At 35.8% G+C, this 25,109-nt stretch overlaps 1 protein-coding gene across 5 annotated transcripts in view; it reads right to left on the reverse strand.

The window, feature by feature from the left end:
• The window catches only part of svopl (SVOP-like), a 30,974-nt gene that overhangs the window by 4,002 nt on the left and 1,863 nt on the right, over nt 1-25,109 (reverse strand). Inside the window, exons 2-15 of one of the 5 annotated variants that reach the window (XM_088646949.1) lie at nt 23,514-23,579; nt 21,199-21,332; nt 19,824-19,915; nt 17,404-17,502; nt 15,639-15,731; nt 14,122-14,246; nt 13,724-13,787; nt 11,793-11,918; nt 11,158-11,286; nt 10,679-10,752; nt 10,036-10,226; nt 8,802-8,913; nt 7,267-7,348; nt 4,553-4,642 (exon numbers count right to left, since the gene is read on the reverse strand). In XM_088646949.1, the coding sequence (XP_088503075.1) occupies nt 4,553-4,642; nt 7,267-7,348; nt 8,802-8,913; nt 10,036-10,226; nt 10,679-10,752; nt 11,158-11,286; nt 11,793-11,918; nt 13,724-13,787; nt 14,122-14,246; nt 15,639-15,731; nt 17,404-17,502; nt 19,824-19,915; nt 21,199-21,289 (1,368 nt within the window). In that variant the 5' untranslated portion in view covers nt 21,290-21,332; nt 23,514-23,579. Of the gene's footprint in view, nt 1-4,552; nt 4,643-7,266; nt 7,349-8,801; nt 8,914-10,035; nt 10,227-10,678; nt 10,753-11,157; nt 11,287-11,792; nt 11,919-13,723; nt 13,788-14,121; nt 14,247-15,638; nt 15,732-17,403; nt 17,503-19,823; nt 19,916-21,198; nt 21,337-23,513; nt 23,580-25,109 lie in introns of all 5 variants that reach the window. The other 4 variants (XM_088646947.1, XM_088646950.1, XM_088646946.1 and 1 more) reach the window with 4 other exon arrangements.

Raw genomic sequence — 25,109 nt, forward strand, 5'->3', positions numbered from 1 at the left:
AAAAGTCCCTAAAGTTCTGGGACAAAGCCTTATGGACACATGAGACAAAGATTAACCTGCCCCAGAGTAATGGAAAGAGAAAAGTATGGAGGCAAAATGGAACTGCTCATGATCCAAAGCATACTGTACCACCTCATCTGTGAAACATGGTGGAGGTAGTGTCATGGCTTGGGCATGTATGGCTGCCAGTGGAACTGGCTCACTTGTCTTTATTGATGATGTGACTGCAGGTGGCAGCAGCAGGATGAATTCTGAAGTGTAAAGAATACTAATTAATAATTGCTTACACTTATATAGCGCCTTTCTGGACACTCCACTCAAAGCGCTTTACCGGTAATGGGGACTTCCCTCCACCACCACCAGTGTGCAGCATCCACCTGGATGATGCGATGGCAGCCATAGTGCGCCAAAATGCTCACCACACACCAGCTATCAGTGGGGAGGAGAGCAGAGTGATGAAGCCAGTTCAGAGATGGGGATTATTAGTAGGCTGGGCAAACGATTTTTAAACATTTTTAAAAAGAAAAAAAAAAGAGATATAATGACGTGTTCCTGCTTAACTTAGACTTTGCACGACTTTAAAATATATAAAAACAGGTTTCGAGAGTTAAAAACCACTTTTTATGCGTGAAAAATGGGTGATTTTTCTTCCTCGTGATCAGCTCAGAATCTTTGTGTACGCTGTAAGGTTTTTACTTCTTAATAAAACTTTTAAAATACACTAATTTCTTAAAGACAACACACGTTTCAAAGAGAAAAAATCCCATTCTTTTCTCTTCCTGTTGTGTGAAACTGATAAGCAGGTCTTTTTTTCCCAATCAGAGGCTCTGAAAATAGCGTACCGCCCATTGCGCTCCATCAGAGAGGGCTGCGGCACCGAGAGAGGGAGGAGGCGCGGAGCTCAGCAGTACAGAACGAACGTTCTGCTGCCTGGAGCGCTTATGGCAGCAATCGTGTCTGCATTTATAACTTAGTTTTTCAAATTAATCAAGCAATATGAAGCATCTCTTTTTACTTTTAAGTCCCTTAATTATCATTAAGCACAGCTTTCTCACCACTTAGACTACTTTTTGATACCATCCTTAGACAAAGCAGAAACTTGTTGGTCTGTGTAATGACATTACAAGTGGAAAGATTACAGATTTTAATCGTCTTTAATTTTGTTACGTTATACATTTTAGAAACATTTCATTTATTCAAACACCACAAAACTATTCTCGATTGTATTTCTGAATGGTATGTTACACTTAGTTCACTGTTTTAAATACATCTAATTAATAAACTGTTAGTAATCAATAATATTAAATTTAGCACTGTAATAAGTTGTTGCACTTTCCCCCGCATCTTGTAAAAATATATTTTCATTGTTCAAATATACATTAAATCTGACTATCATATAATAAGTTAAATACAAAATTAAAGAAAAAATAGGGTAAAATATAATTCAAAATATTTTGCTAACAATGTTAACTGTTTATAAATAATAAAATGTATTAACTAAGGAGTAGCATGGCACAGTTGTTTTTGTTTTGTTTTGTTTTTTTCATAAATACAACAGTAGTACCTGACGTCTCAGTGGCTTTCAAAATTAAATTATGCATGCAAACCTGTGAACTAGAAAGATAACTAAGATATCCATCCATTTCTAATGGTGGCAAAGTGGTTAGGATTGCTATCTTGCAGCACTGGGGTCCTACGTTCAATTCCTGCCGTCCTGTGTGTGTGGGGTTTGCATGTTCTCTCTGGGTTACATGGTTTTTCTCCATATGTGTGATATGACTCCATCTCGCACTCCAAAACATACTGGTAAGTTAATTGGTTTATGGGAAAACTGGCCCTGGTGTGTGTGTGTGTTTGTGTCTGTCTGTCCTGTGATGGACTGGCGCTATGTCCAGGGTTTATTCTGCCTTGTGTCCGTTGCTTACTGGGATAGGCTCCAAATCCTCTGTACTGGATAAAGAGATTAGAAATGGATGGAAGTAAAGGCACTGTGTGGATGGAACTATACACAGTGTTAGAAACCCACTATGAAATGGCAGCATCTCACTGAGAATAAAATATCTTATAGTGCTGGCTTAAGGAAACAGTCTTTCCACCTCTCTTGCACATCAGTATCCATACCTAGTTATTTAAACAAATTGCCTCTAATTATAAACATCTTAATATGCTGGCTCTGTGGATCCGCATCAGCTATGTTTGCACATTCCTTCAATTCATGTGCATCCAACACACAGTTCAATGCTAGCAACTACACAAAATCTAAAATACAATCCTCATTTCAGTATCTATGTAAACATACAGTCTGTTAACTTAATCATTTTCATCAAAAGTATGCCTAACCCCATTAGGAAGTGTTCTTGTTATCAGTGTATTCCTCAGCTTTCCCAAAATTATCTTCTTCTTACTAACTAAGAACTAACTAAAAAACTAGTCTTTTATCCTGCAATAACTCAGCCAACACTTAATCCCCAAAAGCTGCTTGTGTTAATTTCTTTAAATCACAAATATAATATGTAAATACTGGCCATCTAATACTCTGCATTGTGGGATAATAGTTTATTTTAAAGGGAACTAGAGAAACTAAGAACTAGAGAAATCAAGAAAGGCTTTTTTTTCTAGAATTAATAAATGCACATCCTGTTTACTGGGGAAATTAAATCCACACTGAGCAATCTTCAATATGTTCAGAATATGACAGCAAGAATCCTATCAGGGATGCAGTACACCTGTTTTCAAGTCCTTGCACTGGTTACCTATCAGGTTTCGAGTCAACTTCAAAATCCTCATCCTCATTCAGTACCTACAGTATATGGCTTATTATCTGTCTACTCCCCACCTTTGTCTGTCTGACTCTGGTCTTCTAGCTGTCCTCAAGAACATCTACATTCTGTGGGTGACAGGACCTTCCAGTTGATGACTTCGTGAAGTCTGCGACCCATAGACATCACCCCTCGGTTTTACGTCTCATCCGAAGGACGGCACCTGTTTACAGTATAGTGTCCCCATCACTATACTGGGGCATTAGGACCCACGTGGACCACAGGGTGAGCGCCCCCTGCTGGCCCCACTAACACCTCTTCCAGCAGCAACCTTAGTTTTCCCAGGAGGTCTCCCATCCAGGTACTGACCAGGCTCACACCTGCTTAGCTTCAGTGGGTTGCCAGTTGTGAGTACAGGCCTGGCAGAGCATCACCAGGAAAGATACCCAACGTCTGGTGATGTCTATGGGTCGCAGACTTCACGAAGTCATCAACTGCAAAGGATTTGCAAACATGCCAAATTTTATTTAAGATTATGTTAATGTGTCCAATTACTTTTGGTCACTATGTATAAAAAGGGCTGTGATTCCTATATGGTTCACCCAATATAGACATAAATACCCTAAAATTAAAGCTGACATTCTGCATTGTAACATCGTAGTCATTGTTTTATTTCAAATCCAATGTGCTGGAGTATAGAGCCAAAACAGCAAAAATATTGTCACTGTCCAAATACTTATGGACTGCACTTTAGTGTAACAATGTTACTTGAAAATATGCAAGACACATGATGCCATAAATACATAAAGGACAAAATTGATATTAAATGTAGTATATAACATCTGATACACACAGATGTGCTAATCTGCCTTTCCATCATGCTGCTCTGTCTCCCTCTAGGAATGGACCCAGAAAACTAGTTCAGGGTCATTTGTATCTGAAAAAAAAAACTGGTGGAGAAATACATTTGCCCTTCTTTTTGCAAGAATTACTGTTCAACAGGTATTTATGTGAAATACCTATATATGACCATATCAAGCAAAACAAAATTAAAATAGGTAACAATTGTGCATCTTTTGGATTCAGTCTTTCTTTGATTAAAGAAAAAAACTTTAAAAACTAATAAATAATGGAATTTAAAAAACTCTGTTACTGTTACACAGTATTGTGACATATTGTATCTTATTTAGCCTGGTGTGTAATCATTGTATTTAATCAAATTATTTGTAGCTAGTACTATGCTTTTTGTACAGTGTAATTAGCACAGGAAAGCACTAATGGGTTAATAAATTGTTTGACAACCAGACCCAGCTGTGGTACTTTAAGGATTCACCACATCACCTGGCAATTTTACAGAGTAGTGCAGTCCTGCATCATATTATTCAAAAAAATAAAAATGGTGTAATCTGATGCTGTTCGTCATGCCTTGGCACTTGTTATGATATAGTACCTGACTCCTCACACATTTTAAATGCATCTGCATTCGCTTGGGTTTTTGCTGGGTGCTCTGGTTTTGCTCCTATCTGTCCAAAGACATACTGGTAAGTTAATTGGCTTCTGGCAAAATTAGCTGTTGTGTGAGACTGGGAGTGTGTGTTCCCTGTGATAGACTAGTGTCCCGTCCATTGTGTATCCCACTTTGCGCCCACTGCTTACAGGGATAGACTCTGGCTCCCCCACACCCTAGGTTGAAGCGGTTAAAAAATGGACCGAAGCATCCCTTACTGCTTTCAATTATCTCCTATTGTTATGAACATTATTAAAAACAATAATAATTGTTAAGACATGCTTACCTGAGCTATAAATGGTGCTATCATGCCACCTATACGGCTGAAAGAGGTACAAAACCCCAATCCTATGGATCGCACTGAGGTTGGATAGACCTGAGAGCAAACAAAAATAGAGCTATAAAAATCTAAAAATATCAGGACTAGATTGTCAATGAGCAGGACATTATGGTGTGAGGAACTTTTCTATTCCTTGAATGTGATAAAAAAACAGAATAGCATTACCACTCACAAAGAAACAAAAATAAATTAAATAAAAAAAAACCAACATGTAATATTAAATGTGTTAAACACTACAGCTCTTTACCATACTGTTTTAGTACTTTACTGTCAGCAAATATTTTAAACACTTTTAATTTTCTGTAAGGGATGGGGGGTCATTATTTTGTACCTGACACTGTGTACAATACTCACCCCTTGCAATGATGCCCCATTATGGTGAATAACATAATATACAGTATACACATTTTTTAAAGTGAAGATTTTTCATTCAAACATGAATTCTCTAATTACATTTTTTTAAAGAAACAGTATTTAACTCCTATCTGCCTTACAAGTGTTAGTAAAACTACAGCAAAACCTTTCTGTCCACAGCTGAATATAGAAAACCATTTAATATTATAAAAAACTATTGATCTGTATCCAGAAAAACATTAAATAGGCTTTATATTAATATAAATAAGAAGTGAATATTATGTTTTCCATCAAGAACGACTTTACAATGTACAGTACAGTGAATATAAAAAGTATACACACCCTTACTGAAATTGCAGGTTTAAATGAAATGAAGATAAATCATGTCAGACATTTTTCCATCTATAATGTGACCTTGCAACCAACAAAATTCAAGAGAAAAACAAATAGATAATTATTAGGAAAAATAAATGAAATTAAAAAACCTACAACACCCTGGTTGCATACCCTTTTATAATGGGGGCTGTAGCTGTGTTCAGAGTTAACCAATCACATTCAAAATCATCTCCCAAGGTAAGTAGCATTCACCTGCCATCAATGAAAGTGATTCTGATTAACCCCAAATAAAAATCAGCTGTTCCTGTAGGATTTCCTTGAAACTTTCGTGGTTGCATCCTACTGGGATAGCCACGGTCCACAAGGAGCTGACAAAACATCTATGGGATCTTATAGTTGAAAGGTACCGATCAGGAGAGTGGTATAAAATAATTTCAATGTCATTGGAAGTACCATGGAGCACTGTGAAGACTATCATCAATAAGTGGAGAAAATGTGACACCACAGGGACATGACAAGATCAGGACAACCCTCCAAAGTTGATGACAGGACAAGGAGAAAACTTATCAGGGAGGCTACCAATAGGTCTACAGCAACATTAAAGGAGCTGCAGGAATTTCTGGCAGGTATTGGTCACTCTTTACATGTTACAATAATCTCCCGTATTCTGCACACATCTGGGCTATGGGGCAGGGTGGCAAGACGGAAGCGATTTCTCACAAAAAAGAACATCCAAACCCATCTAAGTTTTGCAAAAAAATGAATTCAATGAATTTATGGTCTGATGAGACAATGGGTGACCTTTTTGGCCTTAATTCTCAAAGATATGTTTGGTGCAAAGACAACACAGCTCATCATCCAAAGAACACCATACCTACTGGGAAGCATGGTGGTGGAAGCATCATATTTTGGGGCTGCTTCTCTTCAGCTGGGACAGGGGCTATAGTCAAGATAAATGGGATAATGACTAGCTCCAAATAAGATATCAAGATATTGATATACTGTAAGATATACTGTAGGATATTTGGCACAAAACCTTCTGGCCTCTGTCAGAAAGCTGAAGATGAAGAGGAATTTCACCTTCAAACATAATGAGCCAGAGCACACATCCAAGTCAACCAAGGAATGGCTTCAGAAAAGGAAAATCAAAGTCTTGGAATGGCCCAGTCAGAGCCCAGACCTCAATCCAATAGAAAACCTGTAGTATGACCTAAAGAGGGCTGTACAAAGGAGATCCACTGACAATATGAAGGAGCTTGAACTTTTTTTCAAGGAAGAGCGGGATAAAATTGCAAATTCCAGGTGTGCAAAGTTGATAGAAACTTATTCACAAAGACTTACTGCTGTAATAAATGCAAAAGGTGCTTCCACAAAGTATTAGTTGGGGGGGGTGCACACTTACTGTATACAACCAGGGTGTTGTAGATTTTTTAATTTCAATTATTTTTCCTAATAATTATCTATTTCTTTTATCTTTTCGAATTTTGTTGGTTGCAAGGTCACATTAAAGATGTAAATATGTTTGACATGATTTATCTTGATTTCTGGTTTTATATAATAAAAACCCTTTTCAATAAGGGTGTGTAGAATTTTTATATACACTGTATAGCTCAGATGGAAATGGACAGAGTGAGGCTGTATCCTTATTTTCTGCAACAGTAGAGCCTGTGAGTTTATGCTTATGAACTTTTTCAAGGAGCTCAGCCCTGTCTAGTACCAGACCAATACAAGGATTGTACAGAGAGCTGTGTTTAATAAAGCTTTCCTGGTGTAAAACCTAATATGTTCCAGTTTCCCGAATGTAAAACCATTTAAAAGTATTAAAGGTTAACTACTTTAATATTTTACTAATGTAACTGGAGTATTCCTTAACATCCAAGTATTAAAGTGGAAGATAGTCTGTAGCCAAAACCAATATTGTGAATAAGGAACCTGTGTGAAATACATTAATTCTACATTTGTACACCCACCTCAGCAGTATAAATATAAACAGCATTGAAGTTCATTGCTACGATGGAACGAAGTAGAAAAAGTAAGATTGTAAAGCCAAGCCTGTAAGACAGAAAAAAATAAATTTTATTAAATCCAGATAAGAATCATGGCATTCTAGAGCCTACCTTAAAAGAAGAAGGTGAAAGACAGAAATACACCATAGATGAGATGCCCATGCATTGCAGGGCACATACTGTGAGAACACAAACACAAAAGGACAGCTTATAGCCATGCCACAAGTCTTTGAAACTTTGAAACTTGGTGGAAGCTAGAGCATCCAGAAAAAGTCCACACAAACCTGGGGAGAACATGCAAACACCACACAGAATGTGCTCCAACATGCAATATACAGTAATCAAAAACAGTAAAGCTCATGTCACCATGCTGTATTTTTAAGGTGACACTTGTTTTTTTTAAAAGAAAGTTGACACATTTAAAGTGGAAATGAAATCTATTTCTCTTACCAGAATGATAGTTGTTATTCAAAAAAGAGACTACCACAACTGTGTTTTGAGCAGTAAGCAACCTTCAAAAATGCCACTTCAGCAATGTAAAAATGTTTCAGGTTTGTAAAACACGCACAATAATCTGAAATAGTATGAAATGATTCTGCTCTGAAACATCAGAGCATTAAGCAATCAAGCTTTTGTTGCTTGTTACACAAAAGCCTAGTAACAGCGCTATGGTCCCTATTTTGATACAACTTTAACTCAAAATCAAGGCTAAAGGCTTGACTGTAGTGGGCACAAGAGGTACAACGAACAATTACAAAATGTAGGTTCCTCTGATAAAGCACATTTCTTTGTATGCAGGGCTGATTGAAAACAGGGGGGAGCTTATCTTATACTTGCAGAAGACTGTTGGGAAAGGTCTTCTAATATGGTACGGGGTGCCATCTCTTGATATTGTGTATAACAAATATTTCAGAATGATGGGTAAATATGTGGCAAAGTTATCACAGACTGATATATTGACAAAGTTGTGCAACTCAGTGTTATTATTTTCCAATAAATATCAATTTATTTTCCAGATTCTCTTGTGCAGTTGTGCATAATTCAGTTGTGCATAATTCTAGTCCTGAACAGTCATAGTCTCTGTATCTTTTCCTCCTACCTCCATAATGATTTTATTCAGCTAATTTAACACTTCAAAGGATTTCAGCTTTTTGATTATTTAAAGATATAGAGAAAAGGGAACAAATTGATTTGAGCTCAGCTCATCTTAAAAACAAGTGTCACCTGGGATTTTGATAATACCAGATAACAAACCATAAGGGTCTCCATGTATTCCAAAACTAACATCAGTACTCAAAGGGTGGACTGGACATCCCCTAGATTTTAATTTACATTTAGATCTAGGTTGTTAGGGGTCCAGTATGGCTACTAATTGGGGCCATACACAACTCAGACACACCTTAATTAGGAACCTCTGTTAATGGAACAACCATGCAAAGTCATTGCTTTTTATTTTGTCACAGATGAAAGCAGAATTAAAATAATTTAAGTTCACTTACAATGTTGAGCAAATGCTGAGAAGCAGAAAGAATATTCCAGAGCATATCATTAAAATGGCCATGGTGTATTTCCGTCCTAAAGTATTTAACATGATGATATTCAAAGGAAGAACTGGAAAAAACAAGCATATTTGAAAAAACATATTTTGCAATGTTAAAACGATGAAGAATATAAAATTGTGTAGTTAATTCTTCAAAAAGTACAACTAGCATTAGAAGTAAAATTGATGCTTATATTTAATTTTGTTACTTTTTCTTTTCTGAGAAAATAATTCTCTGGAATTTGGATTGAGGAAATCATCCTTTATTAAAAATAATATAATTCTATTAAAGAATAAATTAAAATTATAAGTTGGTTATTTCTAAACAAGACATAAAGTAATACTTTATAAATTTAGAGAATCCCACTTTAGAAATGTTTTTAAAAATTGCATTTGAATTTATCTTATTTTTTAAAGTGGAAAACTTACTACAGTTGAGGACAACTACTGTATGTTGTAAAGATATTTTTATAAGACATTTACATGAATATTTACATACATCAAAAAATAAAAAAGAACTAAGTAATAATGTGATCAATTCATTAATAATAACAATCCCCAAATTTATAAAGTAATTGTTGTGTCTTAAAGGATCCCACCAGTTAAATTAAGAGGAAACATTAGGTAGACAATTTTAGGCAAGCCAAGAGTGGAATTTAGCTGGGACAAATAAGTTAATACTCCAGTTCTTACGAGCAGTTCCAAAGGATAATGACCAAGCAACAAAGACCTGATTTAAGGTCTCATTCAAAACACAGCAACCATTGTAGAACAATGTCTCCTGTCATAATAATAGGCATTGCTTCGAGAACGCTGTACCAGAAACAAAAATGCCACCTACTGGATCACAAACACTTCTTACATCAGTAACTTGGATTTCCTAGAGGTCTTCTATCCTAACTATGACCAAGTCCAGCCTTGTTTAACTTCTAATATCTGATAAGATTGGCAAAAAGGTGTTAATACTACTGTTGCAAATAATAATTTCATTTTTTTACTTTTAATAACTAAAACTAAAGTATGACTTAGGATTTAGACCACAATCTTAAATACCTGTACATTCTTAACAGAGTGTTAAAACCACCATCTGGTACCAACAGGTTCAAAGAAGCCTGCAGATCTCCAATATTGGATGCAAATGTGCAGTAATCTTATATACAGTATAAGACCTAAAATAAAGTAATGATTCTTACGTGATATCTCCCCCAAGGAACTGATCAGCATGGTGTGATAATCTGAGTTTCCAAAGGGAATACAGTAGCACGGAGTCACCTCAGGGTTTATCTTGTGCTCAGACTCAGCATTGGTGATGCACAGGAGATTTTTCTCCAGCAGCTCAGAGCTGCTCAGGACAGAGCCATAATATGAGAAAGAAGCAACAAACCTAAGGAGCACAGGAAAAACAAAGCATTTTTTAAAATATATGAACACCCTAAATTAGGTTTGTCAGGTCTATAGCCTTAAATAACTATACTTAATCATTTTAGTTCTAATGCAAACTGGACTACTGTACATTTCCCCAAGTAAAACAAAGACATGGTTAAAGTTTACCTATTCCAATACATTCCTTAGTAAAAGAAAATGTTAGAGTTACACCAAAAATGTTCCCAGAATACAAAGGAGGAGACCAATTACTGTTTTTTTTTCTGTACGTGTAAGCTTTCAGATGTTAGTAAGCTATCAGAAAAGCCTAAGATTTCAAAGATCACATTGACGTAAGACTTACAAAATTGAAGTAAAATGCTTAATACATAAAAATAAATAGGTTAAAAATTAGTCATTTAAAAACAACTGTTGTCCATGCATTTAATTTTAAATTAAATTAAAAAACATTACCATGAATACCACAAAAGCATTGATGTCCTCCTTAATGTTGAACTCACTAAGATATAAAAACTTCCTCTTTGTGTCTGAAAATAATAAACAGATATATTTTACTTTTCAACAGGATATTTAAAAATACACAGATCTTACATAAATTTCTTTAAAACAATATTTCAACAAACTCAAAAAGCAACATTCCAGTAAGTGCATGGCTTGTTTCTTCATTAATTTACTTTTTCAAAAATCAGAATACATAATGTACACTCATGTGTGGTTTATTTTACATTAATAAGTTACAAAGCTGATTCAAGAAAAATCAATCAACTGAGCTAGATGGACCAAACTACCTCTTCTTGTTTGAAGCTGTTCATATGTTCTAACTGGAGCATATTCTTCACCAAAAATAATCAATTGTTCCTCACTTTGATATTTTGTTCTTAAAGGAAGAGCACTTCCAACCATTAACTAAACCAAAGCATGTTAGAACACACCAGTAATGGTTCCACTAGTTTTCCCTCGGGCAGTGAGGAGCCGTTCATTCGGGCAATACGCTGGAGGGTTTGCAGAGCACCACTGACATTGCCTGCGGAAACGTTGTACCGAGCTGACTCTGGAATAAACTGGAAACAGTTCAATGTTTAAATGAACTCTGCAAAAAATGTGTATGCAATCCAATGCAATTCAAAACTTACTAGTTTCATTGTAAACACATGATTTTAATGATTTTCTTAAGTTACTGTTAACCAACCTTTTAATATCTTTATATATTATTGAAGATTTTTTTTTCTTATTTTTCCTTTTTTTGTTATACTGTAGTTGTTGCATTCAGTTAAGAACCACAATGAGGTACTTAGTGGGAAAAAAATGTGCAAAGCAATAACTTGTAACATTATTTACTGTATGTTGCTCAGTTTTAAATCCCTGATTGAAAAAACATTTCATTTTATAATTAATCTAAGAATTCACACAGAAATAAACAAGTGTGGAAAATATTGTGACAAAATGGGTTTCCTGGAATACCTAGGGATAGTCAACTGTAGTTCTTGGTAATTGATGGGAAATATTTAATAGCTGTTGAGTAATATAATAATACCGAATGTCAGAGCTTGAAATAAATTAATATCACCTGAAACAAAAACATTAAAATAATGCTTGGAATAATGGAGATTCGGATCATCCAACGCCAGCCAAGAGAGGGAATCACTGTCATTGCCAGGAAAACCATGAGCACTGCACCCAGCATCCAGAAAATCTGTCACAAAGAACAAAATCAAGTATTTTTAAAAATTAAAAATAAATAAACCTGAAAATATTTTGAGTCACTATATTAGCGCCTTAAATATGCAATATCGGAAGACAAACCTGACTATTCATACTGTACATACTGTACAGACTTTGAGCAAATGGGACATTTAAATAATCTTTCTCGATTTGATTGTAATCTGTCTTCCTATTTCTTTTCTGCTGCATTTGATCATCACTTAAAAACATTCCAGAGGTAAATTTTAAAACCTTTTAACAATGCAGGTGTTTACTCCAACTTAAGATAAATAAGAGTACATTGGATACACATAAGATGGAGGTTCTGGTTTGAACCACATTTGCCAGAGTGCAAAGCTGGATGACCTGCTGTCCTAAATCAGTTGGTGGAAGACAATTGGTAACTTACATGTAAAAACCAGGAATTAGAAGTTTCCTGTGGGCCATTGATCTCTAAGAAGACAGCAGAGTAACTGACAGAAGGAGGTTAGCTAGAGCTTAGATAGGAACTAGAGTTTGGTTTTGTATTCATTTTCCCTCATTGAGAGAGAAAACATTTACATTACAAATGTTAACACTAGATATGCCTGCATTTGTATGTCTGTTTACCAAGATCCACTAAGCAATGGCATCCTGCCCCCAATGTATCACCGATACTACAGGAGGCATCATAAATAATTATAGTTCAATAGTATTGTTATCACTCTTCTTAAGTAGATGAATGCAGCTAGAATGTCCACATTTAGGCTGTACCACTCAATAATGAGTGTCTGTATAACTTTAGAGAAGTCAAAAATTAAGCATGTGGTATAGGAAATAGTGAAATTGTTTGCTAATTACTTTTTTTTGGTTACATAAAACAGCACTAATGGCTATGGAACAGCATTTCCCTGTATTATTCAGTTTAAAAGTGAAGGAATTATTTTGCTACTGGGATGAAAAAAGCAATTTGTCAAAATGTTATAAAGCCACAAAAAAGCTGTCCCAAGATGGCAAAAGCAAGGTAACAAAACAACATGCTGCTATTACTAGAGAAATGTGAGTATATTTTGTCAACAGCCAAAATTAGAAGGAAGAGTCCCATGGGAAATGGGGGAATATGACCTTATTTTAGCACAGGTTGTTCTGAGACAGGAAAACTACAGGAAAAAAATTAATGCAATTTTAGAGCACATTCCACATGATAATTCTAAGAATAAAGAACTGTTATGGTTGCTCATATTTCTGTCATAATAATATTACTTAGAGCACACTGTGCATTCTTCTTTAAACTACTCACATATTAACATAATTTACTTGGAATTCCTTTTGTACCACATTTTTTGTAAAAATCACCTTCAAAGCATGTAAGCTTGTAAGCATCTTTGTTTGCAAAGCATTTCTTGTGTTGCTGTTCTGACTTTCATTAAGGGTTTTGGTATTTTTAATCTCCATAAAACAAAAAGATCAGTATATACTAGAGCTGAAGTTCAAGGGCACTATTGTTGCTCAGGAAGTTATTTGATATAGCTACAACTAATGCTACTTTGGTATTTGCACAGGAATATGTACTGGATAAACATTTTTTTTTTATTTCAACTGCACCTTTATCTTCAAGTATATCACACCCTCTGCTGTCAGCTCCCAGTATTACAATAATTCACATACAAATACTAGTTATTCATTTAAAAAACTGCATATTAAATCCTTGTCAGCAGTTTATCTCATCTGGTTTTTACCTTTTTCTACAATTCATTTTCAGCATGAGAAAAGTAACAAAAAAGCTGCATGATCTTTTTCTGATACTAAAGTACCTACCTGTGATAATGGTAACAAATAGCCTCTGTACTTTGCAGGAATGAATTCTGTTTTTAAAACAAACCTAAAGAAATCAAACATACACAAATTTATGACAGTCAATTTTATTCGCAGGTCTGACTTTTGTTAGCTTTTTACAATTTCTGTGGTGACAGTATATTTAAACATACTGTATAAAGGTACAGTATCAACACATACAGTTCCATAGAATAAAACTTTAAAAATGTTTTATAGGGAAAAGATAGTTGTGTGGCATTAAAGGTGTTTTATAATTAAGGACTAACACTGAAAGGACAATTTTTAATATTTACACATTTTTAGAAGATTTTGGAAACCTCTTAATTCTGCCTTCACTTTTTGTCCTCTGACTTTAATAGTGATAAAGTGCACAATGTTACCCTTGTGAGGTTCCAGCTACACCACATCCCACCATAGTGCGCAGGAAGATAAACCAGCCATATGAAGGAGAAAATGAAGTCAGCAGAGAGAAGTAAGCAGCCCAGATGAATGCCCCAAATACAACCTATAAAAATAAAATAAATAAATAAAAAATTCAGATTTATAATGCAGAGAATATTGCAAATTACTCATGACTATCCTGGTGCAATCTTCCTTCACAGAAAAGTGATATACAGATTATGTTACACCTGGATGCAGATTAGAACAATTAAAAATATGTCACTAACCAAAATTGAAAAAGTCTAGAGGTGTTAGCAACATTAACAAAGTGGAAAAATGTTAATGGCAAAAACTACTTAATATCCCCGGCTACAGACTTCCATCATAGTTCTGGGATTGAAGATTGAGAAAATCTGTATTTCATCTATATATATTTAATGTTTTGAAAAATCAAATTTTCTCTCACTTGAATGTTTCTGTTAAAAAGGTTGTTAAATCTGTGCCCACATGTCAACGTTCTTTTTTGGACTTTCTCCAAGGCTTCTTTTTTTCTTTTTTATGATGTGAAGATTGAAATGTAGGTATCCAGATGCGGTATAATATGTGCATTTTAAAAACAACTTTTTATTTTTATTAATTCTAATACATTATGCTCATTTTATACATCCATGTTCATGTTGTCATTGTGTTCATTGCGGTCTCTCTCCTTCCTATGACCAGAAGATGGTGTAGTTGGATCAGTTTAAGTAGTTCTGAGTGAAGAGCTGCAATTTGTAATCTCTTTACAATGCAACATTTGCATTATGAGAAAAACAGGTATCAAGCAGGCTTCAAGGCACAGTTGATGAAGTAGACCTAAACACAAGTGGATTGGTGATGTCACTGAATTTACAGCCAAGCCAGATCAATCTGTTCAGACTAGTAGAAAACAGAGACTCCTGGAGAATAACAGATCATCTCATCAGTCAACTCCTCAATGAAAATGACTGAATACTGTATTATCATATCTTATGCTGTTATATGCTTTTTTAAATTTATTTGGCTGTTTTTCTTATTCTCTACTTGGTTGCTGATATGGTCAAATGAAAATGACCTCAATTATATTAATACTTCCATTTACCTTCCATAAAAATTGAGCTTTTCCACGAACACTATTACAGTATATTATCCATCTACCCATTTCCAATCACCACTTACTCAATATGGGTTGCGATCAGCTGGAGCCAAACCTGGCAATGGGTGAAAGGTAGAATACACCCTGGACTACACACCAGTTTATGGTACACATGCACTCACATACCTGTACAAATATAAGGGAATATTCTAAAGATATGAATTAATATATACTGTACTGTAAAGCATGCCTTTAAACTGTGGAAGAGAGCAGAATACCTTCAAGCAACAATGGTAACTGTCATGCCAGCTTTATAAATCACCTTTCAAAGAAAATTACCTTCATAAAGTGATACACATAAAAAACATATTTCAAGATGTACAAAAATCAATATTGTCTTACCTTCCAGCGTCCATATCTGTCAGCCACATAACCACTAAGTACACCACAAGTCATGAAGCCAAAAAACACCATCTGTACATAAATAGATAAAAGCTTTACATTATATTGTACACTGTATTTCATTTTTTGAACAGGTATACCTGTTCTAACAGATGTGATACACTTGTTCTAACATATATTTATACTTTAATTGTGTATTTTTGGTTCACATTTAAGCTCTTTTGTTTGTATTAAGAAATGTTCCGGTTGTTCAGTTAGGAAGGTTATTTTCTCTCTGGGGCTCAGAGGAGGGATGAGCTCTTTTTGGATTTTTTCCAAATCTTTTTGGATATTTTATGCTACAAGCAGAGAAGGGATTTTACAGAAGAAATAAGAGATGTGAAAAAGGCAATAAGAAAAGGTGTTTGAAGAAAATAAGGTTTTAAAGCAGAGAAAAGAAGACAGGGAGACAGGGAAACAGTAGAAGACTTTTATAAAGATTTGTATGGAGTTAAGAATTTAGATAAGACTCAGATGGGAAACTTGTTGAGCGCATTGATTGAAAAGCTAAAAGTGGATGAAAGTCTTGAAAGAGTTTGTTCATTGTTAATTGTTTATTAGAAGAGCTGGAAAAAGCAGTGAGAACTTTGAAGCTGGGGAAAGTTCCTGGAAGTCATGGACTCCCAGTGGCGTTTCATAGGAAATTTGGGGATTTGGTGGGGACAGACCTTGTGGGAATCTAGGAATTAATTTTTAGTTGGATTTAGGCTTTGTGAACTGGGTCGAAGTGTGTGTAAAAGTTAAAAAGGCAGCATTTTGGGCATTGAAAAAAATTTTAATCTAGGGTAATTTTGATACCCTGAAATGACTGTTTGTGCAACTTATTTCTGATTTCTCTGCAATTTGCTCCTCTTAAAAGGGTGAAGCTGGCCAAGATTCAACAGCAGTGCTTTTGTTTCTTTTGGAAATCAAAATATAGATCCAACCTGCCTGTTTCTGGGAGGTGGGAGGAAACGAGGCCCTTTGGCCAAGAATCATACCCAGCACCTAAATGCTTCAAGGGAGCCGCAACAACTGCCACACCATCATGCTGTTCAAATGGCTAAAGATTAAACATGTCAATTTCAAAACCTGTTTTTCTTAGGTTTCTCACTTCTAGGGTTGGGTTATGCCAAGAAACAATTTACCTACAAGTGTCCTTCATGGCGGTGTTGCAGGATATTCGTCATCTTCTTTATTCTATACTTCCTGTTTGTTTACCAGCAAAATAATACAAATAATTCTAATACAATCTAGTGTTCTACTCTTTGTACACAGAAAATTGACATAACCCAATTTTCAAATAGTAGTTCCTGGAACTGAAAATTTCAAATACATATTGTCTCAATATATGTCTCAGTAACAATTCTCTTTATTGTGGTTTTAGGCCACAATTTAGAAGGGTTCCTTCACTGAATCAAGTGTTACAAGTTCTCCCACCACACCATACTGTACCTCCAACCTCTGTACAGTTTCCTTTGATGCATGATATATTTTAGATGGAACTCAAATCAGAAGCCATCTGAACACTGGTTAGGAAACTATTAAACTTCAACATCTTTTTGCTGTTGAAATTGTTTTTTCCTTCTTTATGGTAACTTTGTACTGTATATATGACTTAGTATCCATTCTCCATAAAAAGGACATCTTTATTGTCCTAAAATAGACTCTCTAACTCTTTTTAGTGAGTTTTTGAGTTTTGTTTTAATGTTGTATTATGTGCAGTATGAGAAACATTTGTCCTTACTGTTGAGACCAATGCCACCTGCCAGTCCTCTAGACGCCACTCACATCGGATTTCCGGTGATACAACGGCCAGCAACATTATCTCAATGGCTTCCACTATCTATGGAAAAAAGAATGTACAGTATATGACTGAAACAATTGTTTTTATTATTACAGTGTAATACTAAACTCTAATTCAGAAAAGCACTACTACTATACACTAAGGAAACGGGCTCTCAGTACATGTAAAAGAATCTGTGTTTCCATTCCATTAAATCTTTATAAAGAAGTACTCCTTTTCTGGTCCAACCTTCAGCTGTGTAAAGCTATCTGCAGCATTGGAGGTACACTCGCATGAAGTATTCTCCTGCTTCATGACAGTCCTCTAGTTCAAGGTAGCCATGGTTTTGAAAGGTTGCTTTGTTTATATCTAAAGGCTTTGCTACATCATACAGTACATAATTTCAAGTCAATTTCTTGAGGTGCACTGTTGGCAACTGGTTAAAATAACATAATTTTATGTTCTTATCAGGAATTTAGTTTGAAGGACAACATGTGTTGAGACAACAGGTGACTACATTAATAAATAAAGCTGTGAAATTGCTATTATGTTTTTACATAACTTTCTTGACTCTGAATAAATTGTTGTTTAATGTTATTCATTGAAGTTACATACAGTAGCTTTTAATAATGCTCCCCTACACTGCCAAAACTTTCAACTGGTCCATACCAGTAGAACATCCATCCAAATGAAGTAATTTATGTTTTAGATCTTAATTCTGACACTCTCACATACCAAAGCTGTACTGCAAAAAGTGATCTACCTGTAAGACATTTTTGGAGACAGGTTTTATTTCAGATTAAAACTGGCATGACAAATGAATCACAGTGCTGTAAAAGCTACTACAATTAACACAACATTTACAGCAAAAACATTTTTGGACATTTGCAGACAGCACATAAGATGTTATTGTGAATCAGGTACATTGTCTGTACCTCAGGCAGTAATAGGAGATCACATAATGGACTGTCAACTCTATCGTTTCTGCTCCCCTCCCCATTAGGATTGGATGCTGTTTCAAGTCTACCATGTATGAGAATTCTCAGATTAGATTTTTTTTGTTTAAGGAAGACTGTATGTCTAACACCTGAATATTTCTCCCAGTGCAGCAGAATGTGTATCTCTGTTTCTGTTTCTTCCTGCTGGCAGTGGGAGCACAGCCTGTGCTCTCTGGGCACCCAATCTGCCTGTGTCACCAAGTTTCTATTGCCAGGCTGTGATCACTTAGCCTGTACTTTGTCAAAGTCTGTTTCTACTTGCCATCTCTTTACCTGGTAATGTACTTAGCTAGTGTCTATTGTTATTTTAGGGTCCAGATCCAGTTTATGTGTACCTGTATGTGTCTCTTTTGGTCTGTTAACAGGATGTATAGGATTTTTAGTTTACAGGGTAGAATTCTGTTTGTGGATCTATAGAATGTAGGGCTTTGAAACATACTGTAAATGTATACTGTACTTGTATATAATATATACATATACATATGTATCTACATATACTTGTATATGTTTATATACTGGTGTGCAGTATGCTGTGTAATGTTTGTGTTGTATAAATGTATGTGTTTACTGTTAGGAAACATTTCAGTTCAAGTTTTAACCTCTGATTGGATTACTTCTTTGCCAGAGCTGTGCCAAAGAATATAAAGACCTTGTGTGCCTTAAATGGGTACTGAAGTGGGACACAGATGTATCTTATACATGGTCAAGGTTCCTATATTACTGCTTAATTACATTGTGGGAGGTATTAAAGCAATTGCTGGAATGTGTTATTCTTGCCTTGTACTGCCTGTACCAGGAGGTTTGCCAAAGGAATAGAAAGCTGATTTGTAACTTACAGCTGCAGCAATCTTTCCTATTAAGTCTTAAGAGCAGAAGTAACACACCTAAAACAACTGGTCAAAACAGTGAAAGTGCTAAAGAAACTTCTTTTATGTATCAAAGGACAGGACAAACACAAACACCCAAAGAACAGGACAAAAACTCAAATATGAAACAAACTTATTTCTGAGCCTGTAATGTAGGTAAGAGCTGGGAGGTTCTGAGGGGCAATCTCAATGTTTTACTGGTGTACATATTCATGATAAAAATATAAAGACTGAAACTACACAAGACTATGTCTTGCACTTCTGATGAGGAGTACCTACTGGGTACTGTGCAGTACCTACAGCACAGATACATTTACATTTAGAATTTCATTTTTTGCCATCTCCCATAATTTGTAACAATATTTTAATATACTGTATGATTGACTGAGATGTTATAAGGTATTAAAAATATCACAGATATTAGTAGTGTTAACTTGTTGTACTGTATATAGATTGTGATATTGAAAAGCCATTTGAAATTATTACCACTACTTAAATCTCAGACTTTTAAACTTACATTTGCACTGCCCATTATTAAAAACAAAAGAACATGAAAACGCCCAAAGCCAATTTCTTCCACAGCTTGTTCAATGGTGTATGTTTTCTCCTCTGTAAGATAAAAAAAATCTTTTACAATTTACTTATCCTTTTCAAACTCTGGAGAAAAATAATAAATGGATAAAAATATTCAAATCTTTCCACCCATTTTCCACCTGCTTTTTCCAGTTCAGAGTTGTGGGGGAAGACAGACAGACACACCAGGACCAAATTTTCCAGAAGCCAATTAACATACCAGTACTGTACATTTTTGGACAATGGTAAGAAACCCACACTAACATGGGGAGAACATAAAAACGCCACACAACCTAGATTCACAATTGAACACAGGGCCCCAGTGCTGCAAGGTAGCAGTGCTAATCACAGTCCATCACAATTACAATAACAGTCAATCACAAAAAATCATGGATAGTGACTTATGCAAATAACAAAGGTGTTATATAGGCAATTTCAAATATTATCTTTATCTTTAATCTATAAGAGATATAACAATAGCAAAGTACAATAGCAATGGAGCTGTGGATTTCCTAACAAACTCCAGGGAGTTCATATTTGAAAATGCATAATGTTAATAAAAACACATTTTTTAAAACGTAGACTATTATGGAATTAAAAGCTTTTAAACAGATGTGTTATCACTAATATTTCAGTAAATAAAATAATAAGCATTTTGACTTTCTCTGCCCCTCTCCAAAGACTTCATAGTTACTACAGAGATTAAAACTTAATGTGCTTTAAATGTTCTGAGAATTTAATCCAGGTGATAAAGCAGAAATATGAAAAACACATTTCTGTGTGGAAAACATGTTACATTTGTAATATGAAGTGTAACCTGTGTTGGTTAAAAATTACAGTTCACAAAAACATGAAGAAAAATGCATCTTGCGTCTTGCAAAATGTACAACTTTCTAGATTTGCTTCATACTGAAAACTACTGGAAGACTCCCACAGTAGTTCTGACACTATCCCAAAGACTTTATAGTAGAATTCACTGATGTGGTGTGCTAATTAATGTGATAATACCGAAATCCAAGGACACTCAACAGTTTTCTAATTGCTCTCCCAATTGGATATTTGCAGTTATGAGATGAAGTATTCATTTAGCATCAGAAAAATATGCTAAGCAATATACAGTAGTACTGTTTTTTCTGAAAGGACATGTTTAAATTATGTAGTTACACAAGGCATTTCAGAAAGAGTTACAGTATGTTACATATGATTGAAGGTTGTTGCTATCTTGTTCTATCACCAGGCTACTAGATTCTGAAATAAAATATATTAAATTAAGAGAAAATTGTGTGACGTGTTTCTTGATTTTCAGAGTACAGTTTTACCTTTGACTTCTTGTGGAATTTCATCTGCTCTGTGGTTGATATCCTGCAGTTGAATAGAGCTCACGAGTGTTTTCCTAATACCGGCACTCATTGTGGTGAAAGTGTACCTCTGAGGAAGCGATGGAATGAAGGGACTATCTAAACAAAAAGAAACATTAAATTAAATAGCACTTTTCATTCAAAATCATACTGTATGCTTATCCCAATTTTGCATATGTAGGACACGTCTCACTTCCTCCAGCACTGTGTGTGATACCTGTCAATGATTATGTGCACACAGACCCACTACACAGCAGATCAAGCAGAGAAGTAAGATCTTCTAAGAAGTACGTTCTTCCCAATTGATTTAAGGGGGTAATTTAGGAAGGCCAGATCTGTGAAGACCATAGTGGAATTTTGAATAGACACAACGATTTTTAATAACCAAGTAGTCAGTTGAGTTCAGCATCTCATTGGAAAGAAATATATCAGCCAGCCATATTACCTTCCAGCTCACAACTGGCAACCCACTGTAGCTTAGCAGGTGTGAGCCTGGCCAGTACCTGGATGGGAGACGTCCTGGGAAAAACTAAGGTTGCTGCTGGAAGAGGTGTTAGTGGGGCAAGCAGGGGGCGCTCACCCTGTGGTCTGTGTGGGTCCTAATGCCCCAGTATAGTGATGGGTCAGTGTACTGTAAACAGGAGCAGTCCTTTGGATGAGATGTAAAACTGAGGTCCTGACTCTCTGTGGTCATTAAAAATCCCAGGGTGTTTCTAGAAAAGAGTAGGGGTGTAACCCTGGCGTCCTGGCCAAATTTCCTTTACCAATCATGGCCTCCTAATAATCCCCATCTATGAATTGGCTTCATTACTCGGCTCTCCTCCCCACTGATAACTGATTGGTGGTGAGCATTCTGGCGCACTACGGCTGCTGTCACATCATCCTGGTGGAAGCTGCACATTGGTAGTGGTGGAGGGGAGTCCCCATTACCTGTAAAGTGCTTTGAGTTTAGTGTCCAGAAAAGTGCTATTAAGTGTAAGCAATTATTATCATATGATATGTCTTATTATTCTAATACAGAAAACTCTTAAAATGCAAATTAATAAAATTATAATAAGCTGTACATTTATAATAATTAAATAATTTTGTTTTCTTTTTTAACTTTAATCACAATTTTCTTTTTCACCTTCTATCATGTCTGCTACAAAGACAAGTAGTTTGTCCTTAATTCTAATTCACTGTATTCCAGACAAAACACAAGATACTGCTTGGAGCTACAGACAAAAGACTTAAGCATTGATATATTAATATATTCATATTTATCTACTCAAATTAGAGAATTAATATCATTCTATGCAGTTAAGTGCTAAGAAGAGGAAAACATATAACTCATCTAAATGCATCCAAGCTGCATTTTCCTTTTTGCTTATGCTAAGCACTTTAGTATATAATATTCAAGTAATTCAAGTAATTGTAATTCAAGTACAAAAAATATCCACATATGTATGTCACTGAAGCCTTTACAATAATGGCTGGATAGCTTAACAATAGTACCTTTGGGAAAACACATTTTCTCAAGTCAAGATGCCTACATTAGCCTTTAACTTGCTCTAAATGAAAATAATACGTATAAAATGCGTAACAAACATGAATGAATAGGTACAGTATCACCTACTGTATACTATAAAACTCATCACATATTTATTATTTTGGTTCTATATTGATCATGCAAATTGTATGCCTTCATATAGCCAATTTTGTAATACATTAATCCATCCATTTTCTAATTGCTTCGTCCATTTCAGGGTTGTGGGGTAGGAGAAGCCTACTGTATCCTGGGAAGTAATGGGTACAAGATGTGGTACACCTTGGACAGGACACCAGTCCATTGTAGGGCAGACGCACAGACAAGTACACACTCATACCTAGGGCCAATTTTAGGGCCAAGACAGACATACACACCAGGGCCAGTTTTCCGAGAAGCCAATTAACCTAACAGTAAACCTAAACAGTCTTTCGACTGTGGTGGGAAAATCTTAACACCCAGAGGAAACCCACACAAACAAGGGTGGAATGGACAAACTCCAAGCAGCTAGCATACCAGGTCAGGAATTGAACCCAGGGCCCCAGAGCAAAGAGACAGCAATGCTAACCACTATACCAGTTGCTTGCCGGGATAGGCTCTGGCACCCCCGTGACCCAGAATTGGAAGATGTGGTTAGAAAATAGGTGGATGGATAATAGCTTTCATTAAAAAGAAGTGTAAAAGTCTACATATACTTAGAAAGTTATGGTGCCAAACTATTTTATTACATAAGAAAAATAACGAAACTAACCTAATTAACTAAACTCGCACCCTCTTCATTCCGATTTCCAACTGCTACCTTCATGGAGGCATTTGCCTATGGCCAAGAAAATTGTATCAGAGAAATCTTTTTTTCCCTGTGCAATAGATACTGTATATTAAAGTGACTGTTTTATGTATGAGTCTGTGGGGCTGTAATGGCAGTGTAATGTGGACAGAGCGATAAATGTGTGTGTTTAATGTTGCATGGCTAGGACTATTTGTTTTTAACGTGTATTTACTTTATGTTGCGTTTTATTTGTTTTTGTTTTTATGGTGTTGCCAAAGACAACTCTCCACACTTTTGGATGGACAATAAGATTGTATAACAATGTAATTAACTCAGCTGGTTAATGTCCAGTTAAAAGGACTTGGAACGAATTTTACATGTGGTGTATGTTCATCAAGTTTAGTGTGGCTTTTATGAATTTTAGTCTATGAACAGAAATATTAGAATTAATTGTGCTAATATAGCGAGGAACAAGCTATTCTCTACCTAGCCTTTAACCTTGTATCATAGCCTAATAATGAATAAATAGGTTCTGCTACTTCCTGTTTACAAGCAGAAGCTTAAACAGGAGAGGCCAGCGTTAAGAACCATTCAACGATGGTCAGATGAATCAGATTTTATACGAAATCACTGTTTTGCTACCAGTGACTGGCAGATCTACCGCGAAGCTGCCGAAAATAATATCAATCTGTGTACGGACTATGTTACTGGCTACATCAGTAAATGTATTGAAGACGTGGTTCCCAGGATTACTATTCACACATCAGAAACCGTGGGTAAATGGTGAGATACGCGCCAAACTGAAAGCTAGGACAGCTACTTTCAATTCTGGCGATATGGGTAAATACCAAAAATCCAGATACGACCTCAGGAAAGCCATCAAAAGAGCTAAATACAACTACAGAGTAAAACTAGAGTCATATTATCACGGCTGCAACACATGGACCATGTGGAGTGGTATACGCACCATTACAGACTACAAAACCTAACCCAGCTATATCTCACAACAGTCTGCCTCTCTTCCTGATGAGCTAAATTCATTCTATGTTCGGTTTGAGGTCAACAACGCAGATCCAGTCAGGAAGATTCCAGAAATCCAAGACGGAAACCCACTGATCATATCCAGAGCGGATGTGTGTAAAGTTTTTAAAAAGACCAATCCACCCAAGGCTCCTGGCCCTGATGCCATCCCTGGCTGCATTCTGAAGGCATGTGCAGACCAGCTGGCAGATGTCTTCTCGGACATATTCAATATCTCCCTAGCTCAGTATATAGTTCCTTCCTGCTTTATGAAAACCACCATTGTCCCTGTTCCTAAAAAATCCAGAGTCAGCTGCCTAAATGACTACCGCCCTGTTGCACTCACATCAGCTATCATGAAGTGCTTCGAGCGGTTGGTCAAAGCATACATCACCTCCTCACTGCCTGACACCCTAGACCCACTGCAATTTGCATACCGCCAGAACAGGTCAACAGAAGATGCTATTGCCACTGCCCTCCATACTGCCCTCTCATACCTGGATAAGAAAGGAACATATGTGAGAATGCTGTTTGTTGATTACAGCTCAGCATTCAATA

This window comes from Lepisosteus platostomus, chromosome 9, assembly GCF_059453375.1.
Source record: "Lepisosteus platostomus isolate fLepPlt1 chromosome 9, fLepPlt1.hap1, whole genome shotgun sequence".
NCBI lineage: Eukaryota > Metazoa > Chordata > Actinopteri > Semionotiformes > Lepisosteidae > Lepisosteus > Lepisosteus platostomus.